Below are 20,386 nucleotides of genomic sequence, written 5' to 3'. Positions count from 1 at the left end.
TTTTAAAAAAGAAGAAGAAGACAAAGAAACAGCCAATGGCCTATTTTCAAGTCACATTTTTATATTTTGTAAATGTTTATGAATAAGATGCCAACAGTCAGCCTAAAAGTGTAAAAAAAAAAAAAAGAGCTTGTATTTGTACACAGGCTAATAGGCAAACCATTTAATTATTAACAGAAGACATCATGACCTACTAAACGACGTTCATTATTAGATGGCGCCTGTGTGTAGGGGGTGGAGTGCAAGTGTCAAGCATTTAGAAATGTACTAGTCATATATTTTAATAACAATTGTAATGCTCACACAAAAATGATGATGCATTTTAATCAAAATTAACAGTACGTAACCGTACGTATTCTTATATTAGCATAGGTGCCATGTCATTTCAGCTTGTGTGGGCATTTGCCCCCGCCCCCCGTATTTTTTTTTTCAAGATGGTTAGCAATAAATATTGTTAAATTGCTTTCATGGTAAGGGTTGGGTTTAGCATTGAACACAAAGATGCTGCACTTGTGTTTTTACAGTTGAGTGGTACACAAATGGGGGTTTTGGCACTCTGATTTGGAGCTATATAAAACTGCAGAGCCAGTTTACTTATTGTTAATCCAGTTGTACCAAAGCTGTCCGTGATAAAGCTGCTTCATGCAATAAAGCTGGAATTTGACAAATATGTTACTGACTATACATGAGAATTAAAAATAAAATGAATTAGTCTCCTTTTGTTTTTCTTGGAGAAAACACTGATGCTCTGCTTATGTCCGCTGACTGGTTAACGACTTAAAACTGGAGATGCTCGCTCAGTAGCTTTTAAAATGATAAGTACAACAGACTTTAGAAGCACATTGGAAGCAAAGCATAAAAAATTGTACATGAATCTGAAAGGAGCTGGTTGGGGTGGTCCCTGATGAGTGCTGTCAGGTGGCTGCTGGCAGAAATTCTCTGCTGCTGCTCTTTGATGTGTGAAATCTAAATGGCAAATGCAGTAAAGTGGTCTTTGGAGCTGTGGCATTCCCCATCCTTACAGAGAGGTACTTTGCAAAAAGCAAAATGTCAAAAACAAAAGTAAAAATAAAAACCAGAACTTTGCCTGTATTCTATCAAATACAATAAAACATTTTTTTTATCTCATCAGTGTTACATTTTTAGGTTACAGCTCTATAGGGTTCTACTGATTCTGGACTTGTGAGCACCTGCTACGAGACCAGAGAGTCATAGTTCCCATATTTAGAAAGTCTCTGGTATCAGAGCTTATGGAAGCTGTGAAAATGGTGATAACTGTGCAGGTACCTGAGGCTGGAGGGCTGAATATCTTTTTAAACAATGAGCAGTTTGATTTGAGTATATCTGAAATTACTAGAGGTGTGCCAGCAGTTGTTAAATATGAGTAATTAACAGTTAGCCTGATGTGAGAGACAACCATCAGCTTGCTTCTTTGATCTGGCGTCACAGTCGCTGTTGATCATGGTCCCTGCAGGCCAGCATCCTTTCACTTCCTGTCTCTCTCATCTCCTGCTATCTCTTTTGCTGTCAGGTGGAGTAGAGTCAGGCCTTGGTGTCCTGCCCTCAATCCAGCCACCATACCTGTCTATCGTCCATCCAGCCATTTTCCTCTATTTATCCAATTCAGGGTCACAGACGAGCTGGAGCCTGTCCCACTTAGGGCAAGAGGCGGGGTACACCCTGGACAGGTGGCCAGATCCTTCACTCTTCACCTGGTTGTTGTCACCTTTGCAGCAGTAACTTGGATTTCAACTCATGAGTAGTTCTTGAGTATACCTTCTGTTTCCTGACCTTGTTCTCGCACCAAGCTTGGACTCAAGTCACTTGCGAAACTTTCATGTTGTTCATCTGCAGAGGAAGGATTTTTCTGCAAATCCAAGCTGCTTTTATCTCCTTCAAACTCACCTGCCTGCCCACTCTCCTCTGGCACTGCCTTCTGGAAGCCAACTGCCAATCACAAAGAAAACAAAAGTAAGGATCCAAGTCGTTTGTTAACAATTTTGGCGAAATAATCTTCTGCAACCATATTTACCTGCTCTCCTCTCTGGAAGTTCCCCGTGCCCCCAAAATGACTCACATGATCTTTGCCCAAAAATCCTGTTATAATAAAAGTTATTAAAAAATATGTTTTTCATTACAATCTGTCATCACTTTCCAAAGTAGAGGAGGCTGAAAAATTTTCATGACTAATCATTGGAGTTAAAGATAAGCAAAAATCCAAGTTGACACACACACTGGTTTGAATACAAACCGGCTGGGGCAGCAGTAGTGTTAGCTTTCACCTGACAATTTGCTAAGGCCGTGTGTGTTAATTTTTTCACTTGTGTTGCTTGCTGTGTTTTGAAATGACCACATAGTAAATCTGGGGCTAAGTGGGAAGATAGATCTGGCCTCGGAGCTGCTCTGAGCAGGAATTTATGGTGTTCTTTGTTGGGGAAAAAGAAGCACAGTAAAAGTGTAATAAAGATGTTCCTTCAGAAAATAATGCTCATCTCCCTCTCACACCAACAGGTCAACACTATCACCCAAAGTGGTAAACCACCCTAAGTCTCATTCTGTAGTTACTTTTGTTGAGACAACGCCGGTCTCTGCGATTCTTTTGGACCTGGTAGAGATCACGCTGAGATGTTTCCATGTTTTACACAATCCTTTTATTACCCATTATTCTTACAGATGCATCTGGAGATCAGCACACTGCATCCTATGCAGTCCTATGCTAAAGGCTGATCTAAAGAACTCCACACAACAGTTACAGTTATAATCTCTGGTCTCCTCCCCCCTGCAGTAAACACCCCACAATGGAAATACACTAGTACAGTGGCCAAGGGTGCTGACATCCTGACCCCCACCTCCTTTTAAGGTAGTGTCCGTTTGCCCTTTGTCTGCCCCTCACCCTCAGTAACTCTTGCTTCCTGGCCTGGGGGTGGGGGTTGATTGTCCTCCTGCCCTGCACCCCAGTTCTTTGTTCCCATTCCAGGCCTTCTTACACCCATTAATGGCCATATTGTAATATTACAATCAATCCTAAACTATATTCTCTTTAACTCTGATGTATATTAAGGAATCTATTCTCAACACTTTCTTCCTGTTTAAAGCGAGACATATTTTTTATCAATTTAAACTGCATCAAAACAGGCTTTGAACAAAAGAGAATTAATAAGCAGAGTACTGAGAGGCTCATTATCATCCATGATTTGATTCTTTTAATAAGAGTATATAAATGAATGCAAGGTTAGTGCTGATGCATTACATGATTGTGTTCTGTTTAGAAAGAGTGACATATATGATTTGGCAGAATATAAATGTATCAATTTACTGTAAAGGACTGCAAAATGTGGCTGCAATAAAAGAACAGCTGTCAAAGTACCCAGAATGATTTCAAGAAATTCACTGACTGGACTCAAGTGTTACTGTATTTATGCCTTTAAACAATGCAGTCTATACTGGAACGCTCAAGGTGGTTTTCAAATGGGGTCACCCTATACAGTTTTCAGATCTGAATGTGGAGCAGTGCAGTGCTAAAAAAGCCAAAGCCTCCCCTAAAGAGTAGCTTTCCAAGAACAGGAATATAGGTTTCAGCCTTGAAGTGCTTTTCAGAGCGACCGAGTGATTAATCTATCGAACATTTTACTGCAACCAGAGCTCCTATCAAACAATAGAGGGGCGTCGTGAAGGTTTTCATCTTTCTCCAGGTGTGAAACTGAAAAACAAATGTCTTTGCAAAAACGTCACACGTTATCAGGGCGTCACCTCAGCACGGGTTTCCCATAATGGTGATCCTGTAACATGTTACCTGTTCACACACTGGGGACAAAAGGTTTTTGTGCTGCCTGGTGGGTAATTACTTGTTTTTCAAACAATGCATTTCAACAAGGCTGGACATCGCCTGTTTGATCACTGGTTTCAATTCTGCGGAGGCCAATCTTTATGTTGCAAGGATGCCGTAAAGCAGCTGAGTGTCTGATAACCAGAGGAGTCAGTCCCCTTTTTTCATGCAGGTGTGTGTGGGGGATTTGTTTATCTCAAACCAATATGCAGCAGTCTCCCACTTTAGGATCCAAACAAAAGGACATTTTATTTTGCAAATTTAAAGACTAACATTCACTAATTCAAGAAATTCAAGAAGGCAAGTGTGTTTGGACCTTAAAATAGCATTTAAATCTATTTTTCTACTGCCACCATCCAGGTCACATCCTCATCAAACCAAAACAATCAATCTTATCTTTATTTGTTTAAATATGTGAACAAATGGCAAATATGAGATTTATTTATTTGATTTTGCAAAGAGCTGGCTCCAAATTAACTTCATAAGTAAACACAGATCTGCTTTATTGTGCAAAACTCCTGCTTTATATTGCACAGGTCCCTCTTTTGCTGCCAAAATGTTCTAATCCATCATGGTAAGAACTCCATAAGAAGTATACAGCTGTCCTTGATTCAGGGTGTAAGATGTTAGCACTGAGTTTACTCTGGGCTCTGCTTTCAGGCTTTAAAAATGCAGCTTCTAAAAGGAGACATTAACCTTTTTTTAGGCCAGAACTAGTGAGCTGTGAGGTGAGATGATAAATTAGTTAAACACAACAGTTTGAATCCTGCGTGAAGCTAAGCAGCATTAGTGAAATCTGTGCTTGTCTGCTGGTGTGGTTAAGAACAGAGGGGAGAGCTGCAGGAGGACTGACTTTCAATTAACATTCACATATTGTTTTTCTCCCTCCTGCAGCTTTAAGTCCTGTAAGTAGCAAAATTGGGCCTCGAAGAACAAAACTTGTGTCACATCCGACAGAAGATTAATCATTACTGTGATCTGGGGAATTTGGAGGCTAAGTCCTTGAACTCTCTGTCATATTCAAACCATTCCTGAGTAATGTTTGCAGTGTAACAGGACATTATCCTAATTAGTGAGGCCACTACTGTGGGGGAATGCTGATCAAGTTATTGTTGGTGACAAAGTAACATTCATATGAGCACCAGCAGAGCATCGTGCTGCCTCTTAAGTGTTGCCTCTTCCCATATAGTTAGTCCAGCTGCTGTTTCTTCCCCCTCGTGAACAATGCTTACTCAGCTTGGCGTGTAAAACAAAATGTGATTCATCAGACCAGCTTCTTTCATCGCTCAGTGATGCTCACATGCTCACTGTAGGCAGTGTGTGTAGTCAGCATGGGGACACGAGCCAGCCTTCCTTCCCCACACACATCACTGAGCCTTGGGTGTCCGTGATCCTGTCACTGCTTCAGCTGCTGACTTCTGGAAAATGCTAACTGCTGCACACTGGGAGCACGTCCACTAAACCTGCTGTTTTGAAGATGTGACCCAGTTATAGCCATCACAAGTAGACCTTTGTCAAAATCACTCAGATCTTAACTTACACTTGTTAGTGCCATTGATTTCACTTGTCAGTGGTTTTAATGTTGTGGCCAGCTGTATGAAGCAGCAGACCCCAGCAGACACTTGCTGTGCAACTTGAATATGGAACATAAATAATGCAAAAATCATCAACTGACATCACAAGTACTGGAAGTAACACGAAACTAGGACAGGAGGAGGTTTGATGACAGAAGAACAGATTAGGCAGTCAGCGAAGTAATATTGTTGGACAGCATCCAGGAACATTTGAGATCAAAGAGGAATGAAGGTCAGAAACACATGAAAGAGTTCATTTGTATTTAATCAGCCTGAGCTATATACAGCATCCTGAATGCTCATTCTCTTCCAACAGTGATATTTTGGTTCACCAGGATAACTGAGGACTAAGACTCCAAAAAGCAACTGAGTTCATTGGCTTGAGTTCTACTCCAGACAGAGTGGGGGGAGGGGGGTATTATTATTATTACAAGTCAGTATTATAACTTCAGTTCTTTTAATCAAACTGTGGAAAAGCTCACCTGTAGGGAGTGTAAAATTATTTTAATGTTGCTCAAAAAATAAAACAATAAATAAAGATTTATGGCTTAAAACGCACAGTACTTGTTATATATTATATAAAATGTATGTGTTTTGAACAATAACTGCAAGAATAACAATTAAATGAACAATTTTATTTTATTTAAGAAGTTTTCATAATATTCTAAAACAATGAATAATCTGGATGCTAATGCGCACATTCATAATAATAATGTAAGGTAAAATAAGATATAATTTATTTACAGCAAACGTTGGAAAATTCCTTTGTTTACCAACCAAAAATTAGACACAATCTATAACACAGTAGCTTAAAAAGTAGAATATATTAAATAAAGCTCAGCAAAAAAATACAATGCGACCCAGCATTTATCTCAATAATAATAATAATAATAATCTAAGTCTATACTGTTGTATATTATATTTTTTCTAGGTGAGGGAGAAGGTCAAGAAAATATATTTGGCTAATTCGTTTGAGTTATTTTGCTTTTATTTATTAATTAATTTATTTATAAATAGGAGAGGGGGTGGGGAGACCTGCATACCTTTTTAAAGTAATATAAAAGATAATGTGCTGAGGAAGGCGGCTCAGCCTGCCAAAACATCAGTAAACTGAGACAGCTGACAGCTAACGTATTCTGCTATGCAGTTCCTGGAGTTTCATGGGTAATGAAGTCTTTGAGCAAAATGGATTCTACCAATTTTGTGCTTTAATGTTAGCTAAAAAGTGAATTCCCTTTATTGTGAGAATTAGTAAACTTGCAGCATGTTTTATTTCTTGTTTTTGAGTTGTGTTATTTTATATAAATGTTCGAGAAGCGTTTAAAATATCGTTAAAGTCGTTAAAACGCTAACGTCCTCCCCCCTCCGCTACTGAAGAATAGAGGGTGCCTGTTAACGTGAGTCCTCTTCTACCGTCGGATTACAGCCGAGGCGGCACGCTAAAGGACTTCTTCTTAGTCATAAAACGTCGAATTAAACCAACAGTAAGTACCTTAAAGTTGTATTTTTTCACATCTGGAACATTTTAAAAAAGTAAGATGATTGTTAACTCTGCAACTTATTCGGAAATTAAAGGGATTTTTTTTAACGCCACGTGGTCAGCTGAACTACAAGTTGGTGGTACTGTGAGAAACTTTGGCTAATGCCAGAGAGTGCAAGCAACCGGCGTAAGCCATCAGTGATATTTACGATCGTTACTGCTACTTTAATTAGAAATGCATCACAGTTAGGGACTTCTGTTGCTCACGAATTGTACTTTTCTTTTGGGATTTTCCCCCCTCCCTTTTAGTTAGCACTTCTATAGCTTTATCACAAAGGTTTTTAATATTAAATATTAAATTGAATTTAAGAGGCTCTCTTGTTTCTCTGTTGCACATTGGCTTCGTATTCTAGTTAACAAGGTGAGTGTCGATGTTGAGGCTACTTTTCAACTAATACTTTAACACATGCACTGGATTTTGCATTCTGGTGATAATTAAAGTAGTTAACACTCATTTGACAGTTTGGAACTGATTTATTTATACTATTTTATACATGGTTTTTTTCTTAAACATGTTTCTAGTATTTTTGTGAACGACTCAATATTCACTAATTAGTTTGTCTTGTAGATCACCCCCCCTTATTTCGTGCAAAACTCAAAGACATTAGCATTGAAAAGTTCGCGCAAGTGCATGTTTGTGGTTTTTGTTTGAAAAGTGAGTGCAGAGAGTACTGTCAGAACTAATTGTTTTAGATCAAACTACATCCTTCAAAATGATGGCTAACCATTGAAAATGTCTTGAAAAGGTTAATTCTGTACTTGTTTTAAGAAGATGTACCCAATAAACTGCCAAATGAGACTACAATAATCAGCCACAATATTAAAACCAGCTCTATCCAGAGCTACTTTGTCCACACAGTCTGGCAGCGGCTTCAAAGTCCCTTTAAGGTGGAGCTTCTAATGATTTAGGCTTGTTTCAACACATCCTGTAGGTGATGTGTTTAGCTTCAAGTTTGAGCCCAAGTAGAAAACCTTGGGTTTTCTATTGTTCCTCAAGCCTTTCCAGAGTAGTGTGCATTGTGCTGCTTGAGGGACTGTCATTGTTATTTGGCAGGGTGTCCTTGGTCTGAAAAGTAAAAGTAACATCTACTTGAATGCCAAACCCAGTGTGCCAATGCACTGCAAGCAGGTGATCTGTTTAATTCATTTTGTACCTGCCAGTGGTTTTAATTTTGTGGCCGATCACTGAACACCTGCCATGTGACTGCAAGTTTGTCTGTTTGTTTTGATGATGTCTTAGGCATGAATTCTGAGTAAACAGTGAATTATTTCAATATCCAATTTTGCAATAGGCACTGTACTTTATCCCCATCATGCCAAAGCAAAGGTGAGCTACAAACTGAGTTAAAATGACTGTTTTGTCTTATTTAAGGCATAAACAGTGTTTTCTTGTCTTGCTGTGTCTAACGGGAGTGGCCTTTTTTCTAGTTTTACAGCATATCTGTCTTTATTTTAATTTTTACACCTTATCATTATAATAAACAACTTGATTTGAAATGGACACGAGGACACTGTAAGCAAAACCTAACCTGAAGTTGGGTCTGGTTTGTTTTGGCATGGCTTGTCCGGTGTGAGATGTAAGTCTAGTTTGTAACCTTTCTCTGCATTATTTCATAAACGGTTTATTCATCAAATCTTATGTAAATAAACGACTTGGAAATAAACTGACTAACCTGTGAGTGCAGTACCACCTTCACGCTGAACTAATGGCTCTAGTTTCCACCTGTTGCTTCTTCTTTTTTTTTTTTTTTTTTTTTTTTTTTTTTTCTCCAAACAATCCAAAAAAGACAAGCGAGTAAAGAAATGGATCAGTCTTGTCAAAATCATCAGCAAAGCAGAGCCCCTCAGAACGCTGTACCTATGGGAACCTTCAGGCAGGGTAGTGTTCCCGCCCTGGAGAGGGGCATCATTAGTGGAGACAATGTCCAGTTTGGGAGGCTGCGTCGTCACACGCGTCTGTCCCAGTCGGAGAGCTCTGGGGCTGAAGAGGAATGGTTGAGCTCCTCAGTGGAGGCGAGTGGCTCGTATGGTCAAAGCCCCGTGCTGCAGGGTTTGCAGGCAGAGGCAGTGTGGTACAACCGCAATATTCACAATCAGGTCGAGAGTGGCGGACTGCTGTCGTCCTCTCCCCGGAGCCCAAACACCAGAGGATTCTTGCTCTCTCACTCCAGACCCAATCAAAGTCACCTGCAGGGTCAAGGACCCTCTGTCACCACAGTGAAGGCCTCCGGTACGCCCCACCGTCAGATTGGCAAAGGCCGCAATCGCACCTCCTCTGAGACAGAGCAGGGGGGCAAAGGTAGCAGGGGACCACACCCAAGGAAGAGGGGCATCTCTGAGACGGAAAGCAAGCCCAAACGGGACAAGTATGACACCTCTGACATGGAATGAGATGTGACGTGTGCTTTTTGGCTCATTTAACACTTATTTTCTGTGTGTTGGCTGTTTATGCTAACTTGTGTCCTTTTTTTTTTTTTTTTTTTTTTTTCTTCATACGACCTTCTGGTTGAACTTACGTGTGTTGAGGGCAGGTGGACATGTACTGCATATGGCACCAAGTTTGTTCAATCCAGTAAAAAATGCCACAGTTGCTTTTCCCAACCCTCTTATTTACCAGCTGCTAGTGTCACGCTTATTTTTAGATTCGGAACATTAAAAAAACAAAACACCACCTTTCTGACCCTTGTGTGCCTGTACATATTTGTTTTCACACATGGAGTCCAGACGATGTCAGGGTGGCCAGGTTGGGACTTTCTCACATGTGACTTACAACAGGAGATAATTAGCATTAAACTTATTCTCATAATGGAAATGCTTCATTTCATTAAGGCGAGTGCTGCATGGATTTGCAATGCCTGTGCTTTTCTTTTTTCCTGTTTGACTCTTCAATTGTAACTGTCAGGTGTAGACTACAAAGGAATACCCAAGTTAGTTGTATACATTTCTCCCCTTTGAAGGGTAATGGTATGTGTAGTCAGGGGGGTTGTTGGCAGGCAGTGACTAGCCTTTTTGTTCAGTAATCCAGACTCTGCAGACCAGGCAACTCTGTTTGTGTGAGTGTGTAGACTGATGACTGACTGCTGCAGTAATTCACAAGCTGAATGTGACGGGTAAATCACAGGTTTCATTTAACCATTCATTTGTCGTTTGTTGTCATCTTACAGCTGTAGCTGAAAGCATTGGGGAGAAACAAACTGCAGTGTCAAACTTCACCTATAGTTCCTGCTGTTGTAACCTGTAATACAGCAAAATCAATCGAACGGCTGTCAAAGTTGTTACGTTGCTTTCTGTCTCAGCAGTTTGGCTATAACGCCTAAAATTCTTGTCTCGTGGTTTGCATATAAATTATCAAACTGTTCTGCTGAATTGCTAAATCTCTCATGAATTCTTATTCTTTTTCAGTACCAACATGAGTGGACTGATCTGCCTTACCACAGAAAGCATCTGGTTTGACAAAAACCGCTACGATGAGGCAGAAAAGCGTTTCTACGAGGGAGTCAACGGACCCGCCACACAGCAGCAGCAGGTACAGAAACTTCATCAATCCATTTTTCTTAAATGCTAAACACTTTTAGAGGGTTTTAATCTGTAGTCTTTACTCAGAGCTATTCTGCCTGACTCTCTTTTGGTTCGTGCCCTCCTGTCGGTGGCAGCGCAGCTCCCTTTTAGACAGTGTCCTGTTGATTCAGGCAGTAGTTACATCATCGTCTGTCACAGCGCATGGCAGCCTGGAGCAGCTGTGTGCATGTGAGTTAAGCCTCTCGATTTAGAAGTGGCTTGTACTAGCAAGAGGGTCAGGTGGTTTGGCAGCTGTCTTATCTTCTCAGGGCTGCTGCAGCAGTTCTTGGAGTTTCTACATAATGCTGGGAAAACAATGAAAAGAACCACATGCAGATAGTCTTGGTTTTATGTGCCGAGTTATTTATAGATCTCTACAACTGATGTTGCTTGAGGTCTCCACAGGTAGACGTGTCAGTGCATTTTATTGAATCAGGTTGGAAAAAGTTAAAATGAAAGGTCACGTCTCAGGACACAAGTGTGGGGGGGATTGCATCGGCAGCATGAGCTGCTGGTTAGGCCATTGTGCCAGGCTCGTGTACCCTCAGGTCTGCTCCCAGAGTCTGTAACTTTTGTATTGCTACATCAAATGCAAATAGATAAGACAAGTTTTAGGTGTGTGTGTGTGTGTGTGTGTGTGAGTGTGAGGGTTTTGTTTTTTTGTTTGTTGGTTTTTTTTGGTGGGAGGGTGTAAGGTTTGCCTCTATTTTACAGAAGGAAAAAGGAGGGGGGGGGAAGCCTTTGTTAAACCAGTCGCCCCACTTTTGTCAGTCCTGCACACTGCTTTGTCTTTGACTGCTTCTACTTCATTAGTTCTTTTCCCACACGTGCCTGTGGGTTAGGTGAGATGATGCCATCATGCAGGACATTGCTAAATCCACTAGGAAAATGTAGAGTGAGTACCACACTGTGCATGAACTGCAGATGTTCACCGTGTCATAATGTGGAATTCAAGTGTAAATGGCAACATTTTGTGCAGTCCATATTGAGCATTCACATGCTGTGTAGTACCTGTAACTTCTTTCACTGTAATACAAAGATTGTGTTTGTTTGAGGACCAGTAATGGAAAAATGACACCGACTTTAGTATCAGTGGGGGAAAAGGACAAGACTATATTTCTTTGGTTTAAGGTGAGGTTTATGAGAACTTATTTTCATGGGGGGAGCAAGGCGGACAACCTGTAGTTGGTCCGCTTTTTTTCTTTCGTGCATGTAAATATGCGCACCAGTTGACAGTAGTATCCCAATAAATTGTAAAATATTGATCTCTCTTTGTACCTACATCTTCTACTTTTCCTGTTGTTTTCATGTTTCCCCCTCATTTACCTTTTACATCACCGGGTGCTGGTGATAACTGGCGTGCAGCAGGCCAAAGGTCGCCAGCAGAAACGGCGGCACAGAAACGTAAGTCGGTCGCACAGCTTTGCTGCTCAGGCAATGCTGGGAATGCTGCATGAATGAGACAGCAATGCTGGCTGTGTCTGCTGCTGCCTGACCTGGAGTGTGTTATTCATCACAACATCATGGTATCTCATCCTGTTCCACCACCTCTCGCCATCCAGCTTCCTTTTCTATATCTGTCAGTATAATTGATTTAGACTGCTTCTAATAAAGCTGATTTCATTTATTCTAGATATTGTTATGATTATAGTTGTGATTATCAGTTTTGATCAAACTGCTAATGATTCTTGGAAGCAAACTGTTTTCCGAGAGTTCGCGTTGGATAAGGTCAGTATCAGCCTCACAGCTTTGTTAAAGACTGGAAGCAGAAGGTTAAAAAGGCAGATGACAATTTAAAGGAAAAGAGAGCTGATCTCATTATACTGTCAGTCACCATACATTTGTTTTGGGATATATATATTTTTTTTTTTTTTTTTTTTTTTTTTTTTTTTTTTTTTTTTTGGGGGGGGGGGTTTGGCGAGTGTTGTATTTCTGTTCCCCATTTTGAAAGCAGTTTTCTTTAATCTCTTTGTTAACAGGCTGGAGGCTAATGATGACTTACTATCAATCTGACTCAGAAAGAAGCAATCTTGTTCTGCTTCAAAATTCATTGGAGATGGAGTTTATTTCTAATCAGCATTTTGTGTTTAAATCTTTTTTTACCCCTGCATGTTTTTTGGTTTTGCTTGCTTTTTCACATCAGCCTTGGGTTTGTTCTTGACCTGTGCGTTAATGCATTTGTTGCGGTGTTTGCTGTCCTGCAGTGTGACTCTTGGTGTTAATTTGTGGTTTTCTTCCCGCAGTCATCCTCACATGCAGGAGACCAGGAGCTGGTTTCACGCATGAAGAGCCTGGAGCTGGAGAACCAGACCCTGCACAAAGGTTTGTGCTTAAACTATAATACACATGTTCAAGATTTTATCGAAATAAAACATGACATTATAAAAGAGCTGCTCGTAGTAAAATATTGCAGGGCGGCAGTCAGACGTGTTGCACAGTTTCAAGATTAGGATTTTTTTTTTTTTTTTGGTGTTCCTTCAGTTAGGTTTGCAGCTTATCTGTCAGGACAGTGAGCCTTGATACATCAGGGCGCCAAGCTGCTGCACCCAGATGTTTGCCTGTACACAAGTGTGCACATTGCTACGACGCAGACCACAACAGTTGTAGTTTGTCTGTTTATTGCAGTGATGTTAATGAGCAGATTGATCAGGACACAAAGTCAAAAGTTTAATTCCATGAAATTAAAACTACTGATTTCTTTTAAAGAAACTTTTTTTTTTTTTTTTTTTTTTTTTAAATAAACCCCGTGGTTGAGCAGACTCTCAGTTTGTAGCTTTTATGATCAAAATCGGCCAAAACCAGTATCAGGTTGACCTTAAAGGTGTCTGGAATCTGAATCACCCAAAAAAAAAAACTGCGTTTAGTGCAAATCTATTTAAAGGGTTTACTTAATCATCTTGACAGGTTCAGTCTTTTCTTACATGCATACATCTGTCTGCAGTGTGTACACATCCACGATGAAGGGTGGTAAACAATCAATTTGGCTATAACTGTTACAAAAATGTAGGAAACTATGGAGAAGTTCAAAGCAAAATGTGGAGAGGCTGGTGAGGGATTGTAAACCAGCACAAACAGATTTGAATGATTTGTTAACCCTGTTATAACCTATACATACCAGCTTGAGATGTGCCCTTATTTGTAAGCTCGTTTTTGCTGCCCCCAAGTGGCAAATGCATGTAATTGACTTTGACTTTGTGTTTGCTTGTGTAGTGGTGGTTGAGATGAGGGCAACCCTGCAGAAGCTGGAGTCCAGAGTGGCTGTGCTGGAGAAGAGCCCAGCACCAGCAGCCATCCCTGCTGCAAAGGTAGATGCTGTGGGATGTTCATAGCTTCTAAAACAGACGTCTTTCAGGGGGTCCTACAAATCTTGTCTCTACTTGAATTCAAGTTTTGATGTTAATCAAAAGAGAAACGTGTACAGTGGCAGATCAACTTTTGGTTTTGATTTGAAGTCATTTCTTTAATCTTCGGTTTTTTGTTTTTTTTTTGTTTTTTTAACCTTGTCTTGTTGTTTGTATTTTTATTCAAATATCTTGTACCTGCGACCCTTTCTTCCTCATTTCACATAACCAATTGAAGTTCCTTTCCTTCATGCCTTTCACTGTGATGTTTTGAGTCACACACTAGAAAGACTATTTGTAAAATACACCATCTATTCCCTTTGTTTTTCCATCTGCATTGTCCAGGCTGCTCCAGTCAAACAGGAAAAAGTGATAAATGGTGACGATGATGACATAGACTTGTTTGGCAGTGACGAGGAAGATGAGGAGGCAGAACGTATAAAGCAGGAGCGCTTGGAGGCTTACGCAGCCAAGAAGGCAAAGAAACCAGCTCTCATTGCTAAGTCATCCATCCTGCTGGATGTCAAACCCGTAAGTATCCATCGAAGCATAAAAGATTTTCACATGTGCAAGTTTTTCTTTAAAATTTTAATTTGATACATTTTATTCGTGGTTAAGTATTTTTCTGGTAAATCCTGAAAAACTGACTAGTCTGTAATAGTAATGATTGTTGAGGAGGAAAAAAAAAAAAAAATTTAAACAACTTTTAAGTGATACATTTTAACTGTAATGTGAGCTGTGTCATTGAACCCGATTGGTATTTGTGTCTCTCCCCTTCTTGTGTGTGTTTAGTGGGACGATGAGACGGATATGGCTAAGCTGGAGGAGTGTGTGCGCTCGGTGCAGATGGACGGGCTCCTGTGGGGAGCTTCCAAGCTGGTGCCAGTCGGCTATGGCATCAAGAAGCTGCAGATCAGCTGTGTGGTTGAGGACGACAAAGTTGGCACAGACATCCTGGAAGAGGAGATCACCAAGTTTGAGGACTATGTAAGTAACAATCACAGAGGTGTAAACAGTTTGTGGTGTTGAGCCATGTTTCAACTTTATCTGCTGAACTCCAGGTTACATTTATGCCACAGTTGGCACAAAGCAGCTGAACGAGAGTTTTACATGCCAGTGTTCAGATTAGAAATGGTTCCCTCCTTTCACCACACAAATATTGTTTCTCTAAAAATGCTTACGTCCTTTGTAATGAGGTTTTTTTTTTTTTGTTTTTTTTTTTAAAGGCGTGGTTTCATCCTTTTTATGGACTCCTAACTCTCCATTCATGAATCTAGTCTTTCTTTTATTCTGCTCTGAGATATGAATCGAAAATTCATTTTACTTTTTAATCATTGGTGCAAGAAATCATATATTGCAGTAAAGATTTAGTGAAGACTTCTCACTTACTCATCACAAAAAGCATCTTTTACCAGTTTTGTAAGTTAATCAGTATAACAGCTTTATTTAAATAATGGCTTTCATTACATTAAATCTTAATAGCATAAATATGTTGCAATAATTGACTTTACATTCAATTCTTTCTTCCTCTGTAGATCCAGAGTGTCGATGTTGCTGCCTTCAATAAGATCTAAGCTCCTCCGGCCCTTCACCTGCTCCACCAAAGTGTTGTTGCTGCTGCTGCTTCGGGTGTGGTTAATAAAAAGAAAAGCAAATCTTTGAGCACAAACATCTGCCTCAGTTTCCTCATTCTCACTGAAATGAATTATTCTGCCTGTCTTCACATGTTAAATTGAGCACAGCTTCAAAGTAGAGCCCAGCCCCACCCAGAATCCAGGGTATAGAGGCTGCGTGAATGTGATCTTCTCTTTGTGAAGCAGAACCATTGCATCAGAAACATTAAAGAAGGATAAAGTCCCACCCCTGAAATCTAGATACACTCCTATTCTGCTAGCACACTGGGCACTGATAGTCATGCTCTCCTTATTGTGCTGAAATGAACAGGCAGTGGGTGAGCAGTCCAGGCTCCACGATTTAGAGTTGTGCCCCAGCTTGCACTCGCTCCCTCCTCCGGCCCGGCTCATGTTCTTGTAGCACACGCCGACGGAAACCCCTCCGTTTCCGGTCCACTCGATCTCCCAGTAGCAGCATCCGGCCATCCCGGCCTTACACAGCACCTGGGCCCAGCTGGTGAAGCGGTCTGGGTGGTCCGTGTAGGGCTGCGGGTCGGCGCGTGTGGTCACGGCTCGTTGCCCGTCAGAGAAGCACAAGTAAGAGTTGGCAGTGTTCGGGTCCAGGATTATATCGTTGTAATCTGGACAGAAGATGAGCGTGTGCTAGATGACTGTATTTCATGATGGTGGTATGATTTGTAAATGATCGTACTCACATTGAAGAAAATCAGCTCTCGTCTTTGGTTCTGAGTTGTAGGGTATGTCAGCGTCTTTAACTGTTAGATTTGGAGGATAAAGGGTTAAATTAAACTTAAGTGACAGTTTTCTAAGTTTTGTGTGTGAGGTTAGTAAATCTCACCTTTAGCCTTTTCAGAGTTGTTCTTACTGCTGCTTTCTTTCAGTAAAGTGACTGAAAATGCAAATTAGAAAATAAAGGTGTTGGGGTTTCTTTGTAAATCGTGTGTGTTGCAATGAGAAGTGAAGTAAAGTGTATGTTTACGTCACTTCTTACCCTTTTCAGATATTTTGGAGAATTCTTTTTGAAGTGTATCATCCAGATTGTCCTTCAGGTTAACCAGCGCCCCTTTCGTGGTTTTATACATCGAATAATGAAGCGCATCAGTGCTGGGCATCTCCACGGACTTTGTAGGGAAGTGAAGAGACTTGCACTTCTGCAAAAACATTCAACACAACAGCTGTTCGATATAACGATATATATCGGATAAGGATATAAAAACGTCTCTTTCATTTTACGATATTGTTTGTTTCGTGGTGTCGCAAAATAAACTGTTTACGGCAATATTTTTTTTCATGTTCTGATGGTCACTGTAGTGGCTATATTAATTTCTTAAAGTTCTCTTTCTCTTATATTTAATATTACCACAATACTGACGGACAAGCCCCTGTTTTTATGCGTTGTCGCAACGACGGTAACACCAGCGCGTGTCCGCTTGTTTATGTTCCACATAAACCTTTCACAATAAAGCTCAAGATCCTGTTGACTTTTCAAAATAAACTGAATCACGTGAAAGAGCAGATTTACGGATGAGAAGTAAAAAAGATCCGCCATGTGCTAAAAAATAAACCTTAGAGTCAAACGTTAGAACAGGCTTTTCCCCGCAGCACGCTGTGTAATAAATACTCAAAGAAAACGCCGGCCGTTACAACTTATGTTTAAAAATGTATAGTTTCGCTTAAAACACTCGACTCCAGCTACATGACGCACAGCTGGAAACACTTCACGCAAGACGAGTTGCCCGAGATTCACAGAATTTACAGAAAATGTTACATTTTTGTGATTTATATCGTTATCGGGACGATAGAATTCTTATATGAGATTTTGGTCATATCGCACAGCCCTAATTTGAATACAAATGCAGCAGGTGTAAATAAACCAGGAAGGCTCACAGAACAGTTGTGGTGAATCGCTTACAGCCCAGACCATAATTAAAGAGCAAGTTTTATTTATTTTTTTTAATTTAATAAAAAGGATTAAAAGGAGACAAAGCATTTAAATATATTATCGTGCCAAGATAAACTGTTCCCGTGAGTGCTGAATACTTTGGATGTGTTTGATAAAAAGGCCATTTGGCTGCAGTTCAAACATTACTCATGTTAACATGGATCCAAATAGGGGAAAGCAGGGTCATAAGACGACAAGCAGAAGTCGGCAGGTTTGACCTTTTCCATAGTTCTGCATCAGTAAACATACAGGAGTCTTTCTGGGAAGGGACCTTACAAAGTGCCTTTGCCAAATGATGTGTGACTGAAGTTCACTGCAACACTGCAACTCTGCAACTTCTGAATTTTAAAGTTTGTAATTTGAGTTTTCACTTCAGTTTTTCTCATGCTAAGTTTCAGATTTGTCCTTGATTCTGGAGATCCTGGAAACACTTCAACAGACGCTGAATGAACTTTAGTGTTAGTAGCTAAAGCTGATAGCACACGTGTCATTTGGATTATTTATCATCCTCAGTTAAATCTCACTTCATAAGTAAATATAGAAAAAAAGTGTACTTACTTTTAGATGTTATTAATTTCAGTAATTTTTAAGAGGAACAGTGAAAGTAAATTATCTAGACGTTAGTAAAATGGGAAATAACCTCACTGTCTTCTGCCTGATTAGGATTTCCCTCACCATCCAAAGCGAAGAGAGGTAGGTGAACACTAAACTGAGCAGATTGTGTATTTATAAAACCCCTTTCTGGCCTCAGGGCCCCAAATCAGCAAAGTATATCAAAAAGCTTTGAAGGTTTCCCTTATAAGGGAGACTTGTGGTTAGATTAAAAACAAAAGTCAATCTTTCCCACATTTTTAGTTCAAACTTCAGTTTCACACCTGAAGAAAGTGGATGTGGTCTTCAGTGTGAGAGAGCTTCTCCAGCTCAGCGCTGGTCCTCTTGAGCTCGGCCATCTCCTTCTGTATCTTCTCCAGCTCCTCCTCAGCCTGACTGACGGCTGCTTTGCCCTGGACTCTGATCAGCTCTTTCACCTCGCTGTTCTGTTTCTCGATGGATCGGATCAGCTTGGAGAAAATCCTCTCACTCTCCTCCTGTGCAGCCTCTGTGGAGTGCTGTGGAAGATAAAAGTTTTCTCTTTTGGTCCCCTGGATTCACTGGAACTGCACTTTTGACAAAGACACATTTTAAAGCTCCCGGAGAGGAAATGCACTCACCTTGATGTATCTGATTACGTATCGTAGTTCCTTCTCAGTCTCCTTCAGTTTCTGCACAGACTTCAAAGAGGTCTCCTGGAGTTTTTTCTAAGAGAATACAAAAGATGAATATCAATCACATGGAGCAGTCCCCTGTGCCGCTTAGGCGAATAATTTTTCACGGCTGCATTTCACGGTGGAAAGTTTTGATTTCAAAAATCAAAGGATGGCAGTACAGTAGGAGGCCTTTGGTCTTCCAGCCAAGATACAGCAGCAGGACCAAAGCACACGTTACTCTGCTTGTGTTCAATATTTTAAATGCTGAGTTTTCTTCATTTGTATATAATGGCTATCACTGTGACTTTGTAGCCTTTTCCAGAGTGACACATATCAGTGACTTTGTTCTCATCTTTTCTTGTGTTTCTTTAGATTGTGGGATGATGTGTTGCTTTAAAGACAATCTTAGTCTATTTCACATGTTTTAAGTGATTCCTTGATTCAACAGGTCTGGCAGCAAAACTCAGCTTTCCAAAAAATGTCGGTTAAGAGTTTTTTGAGCTTACATCATAGACTGTACACATGACCTTATCTGGAAAATAGGAAAATATTCAACAAACAGCCTAACAGGTAACAGCCTCTAATTGGTCGGTTTTTCTTTCTTTCTTTTCTTTCTCATTCCTCATCTGTCTCTCTCTGCCTTTAACATTTACCTCTACAGACTGAGGAGTACTATCCCTAAGTACTGATTTGATATGTAAATCCTGACAAGTTTCCCCTTAAAATCCAAATTTGTGCTGCCAGTAAAAGCTCTGTCTAAATAAAGGTCTTAGAAAGCCAATAGAAGGTCAAGTGCACATTTGAATTTCAAATCCACTCAGAAAAGATTACCAAAAAAAAAAAAAAAAAAAAACGCTCAAACCCACCTGCTGTTTTGCCCTCTCGTCCACCACGGAGACAGTTTCATGGCCCTTATGGCTCTCTTTAACACACTGCGAGCACACACAGTGCTGGTCATTGTGACAGTACAGCCTCAGTAACTTATCGTGCTGTGGGCACAGCTTCTCTTTCAGCTGATCCGAAGGTGGGATCAGCTTATGTCCCTTTCCACGAAAGCGTTCTTCGTGGGCTTTCAGGTGAGAGGCGCAGTACGACCCCACGCACACAAGGCATGACTTCACGGCTTTGCTTTTTCTCACCGTACATGAAGTGCATTTCACCTCCTCTGGTTTGGTGGATTGTTGACTTTCGGCCTGAAATCCGGTTTTCTGAAGCTTTTCCACCAGTTCACCCAGAACAGTGTTCCTACTCAGGAGAGGTCTTGGGTTGAACACCTGCCTGCACTGAGGACAGCTCCACTGACCTTTCTGCTTCGCCCTGTTCCAGTAGTCTTCAATGCACTCCAGGCAGTAGCTGTGTCCACAAGGGATCGTCACTGGGTCTCTTAACACCTCCAGGCACACTGAACAGCAGAACTGGTCCTGCTCAACAGAAATAGTTGCGGCTGCCATTTCCTGCACTCTCGACTGAAACTAGAACAGGCAAAGATGGGCGTAGTTCACAGGTGTGCTGACAGCAGCTTCTCAGGTTTCACCTGCTGCAACCTGAAGCCTCCAATCACAGCCAGCAAAGAAGCAAATGGGCCGTCCCAGAGAGCCCGTGCAAAGACCAGCCTGACAAAGAAAACGCCTCCAGGTCCCACATCAGGGAAGCTCCTGTGAGATCACATTTAAATAAAATCTGATATGAGGCTGTACTGGAAAATGGCATTGTTTTCATGCCTG

General features: G+C 40.7%; 2 protein-coding genes across 2 annotated transcripts; one reads left to right on the top strand and one right to left on the bottom strand.

The window, feature by feature from the left end:
* The first annotated feature begins 8,238 nt into the window (after positions 1-8,238).
* On the top strand, positions 8,239-15,508 carry eef1da (eukaryotic translation elongation factor 1 delta a (guanine nucleotide exchange protein)). The gene is made up of 9 exons (XM_084911659.1): positions 8,239-8,267; positions 8,728-9,306; positions 10,343-10,466; positions 11,867-11,902; positions 12,742-12,820; positions 13,709-13,803; positions 14,185-14,370; positions 14,632-14,826; positions 15,375-15,508. Exons 1-9 carry the CDS (start codon positions 8,254-8,256, stop codon positions 15,411-15,413), a joined length of 1,347 nt encoding a protein of 448 aa, XP_084767785.1. The 5' UTR covers positions 8,239-8,253; the 3' UTR covers positions 15,414-15,508.
* A 57-nt stretch (positions 15,509-15,565) lies between these two features.
* On the bottom strand, positions 15,566-20,278 carry LOC146367789 (E3 ubiquitin/ISG15 ligase TRIM25-like). The gene is made up of 7 exons (XM_084911654.1): positions 19,529-20,278; positions 18,627-18,713; positions 18,291-18,524; positions 16,465-16,624; positions 16,312-16,362; positions 16,169-16,228; positions 15,566-16,093 (listed from the first exon to the last, which is right to left on the bottom strand). Exons 1-7 carry the CDS (start codon positions 20,111-20,113, stop codon positions 15,567-15,569), a joined length of 1,704 nt encoding a protein of 567 aa, XP_084767780.1. The 5' UTR covers positions 20,114-20,278; the 3' UTR covers position 15,566.
* Positions 20,279-20,386: the final 108 nt, after the last annotated feature.

This window comes from Perissodus microlepis, chromosome 18 (assembly GCF_051167445.1).
Source record: "Perissodus microlepis isolate ML-2025 ecotype Zambia chromosome 18, ASM5116744v1, whole genome shotgun sequence".
Lineage (NCBI taxonomy): Eukaryota > Metazoa > Chordata > Actinopteri > Cichliformes > Cichlidae > Perissodus > Perissodus microlepis.
Note: the sequence above shows the minus strand (reverse complement) of the source record. Positions and strands in the feature narration are given on the sequence as shown.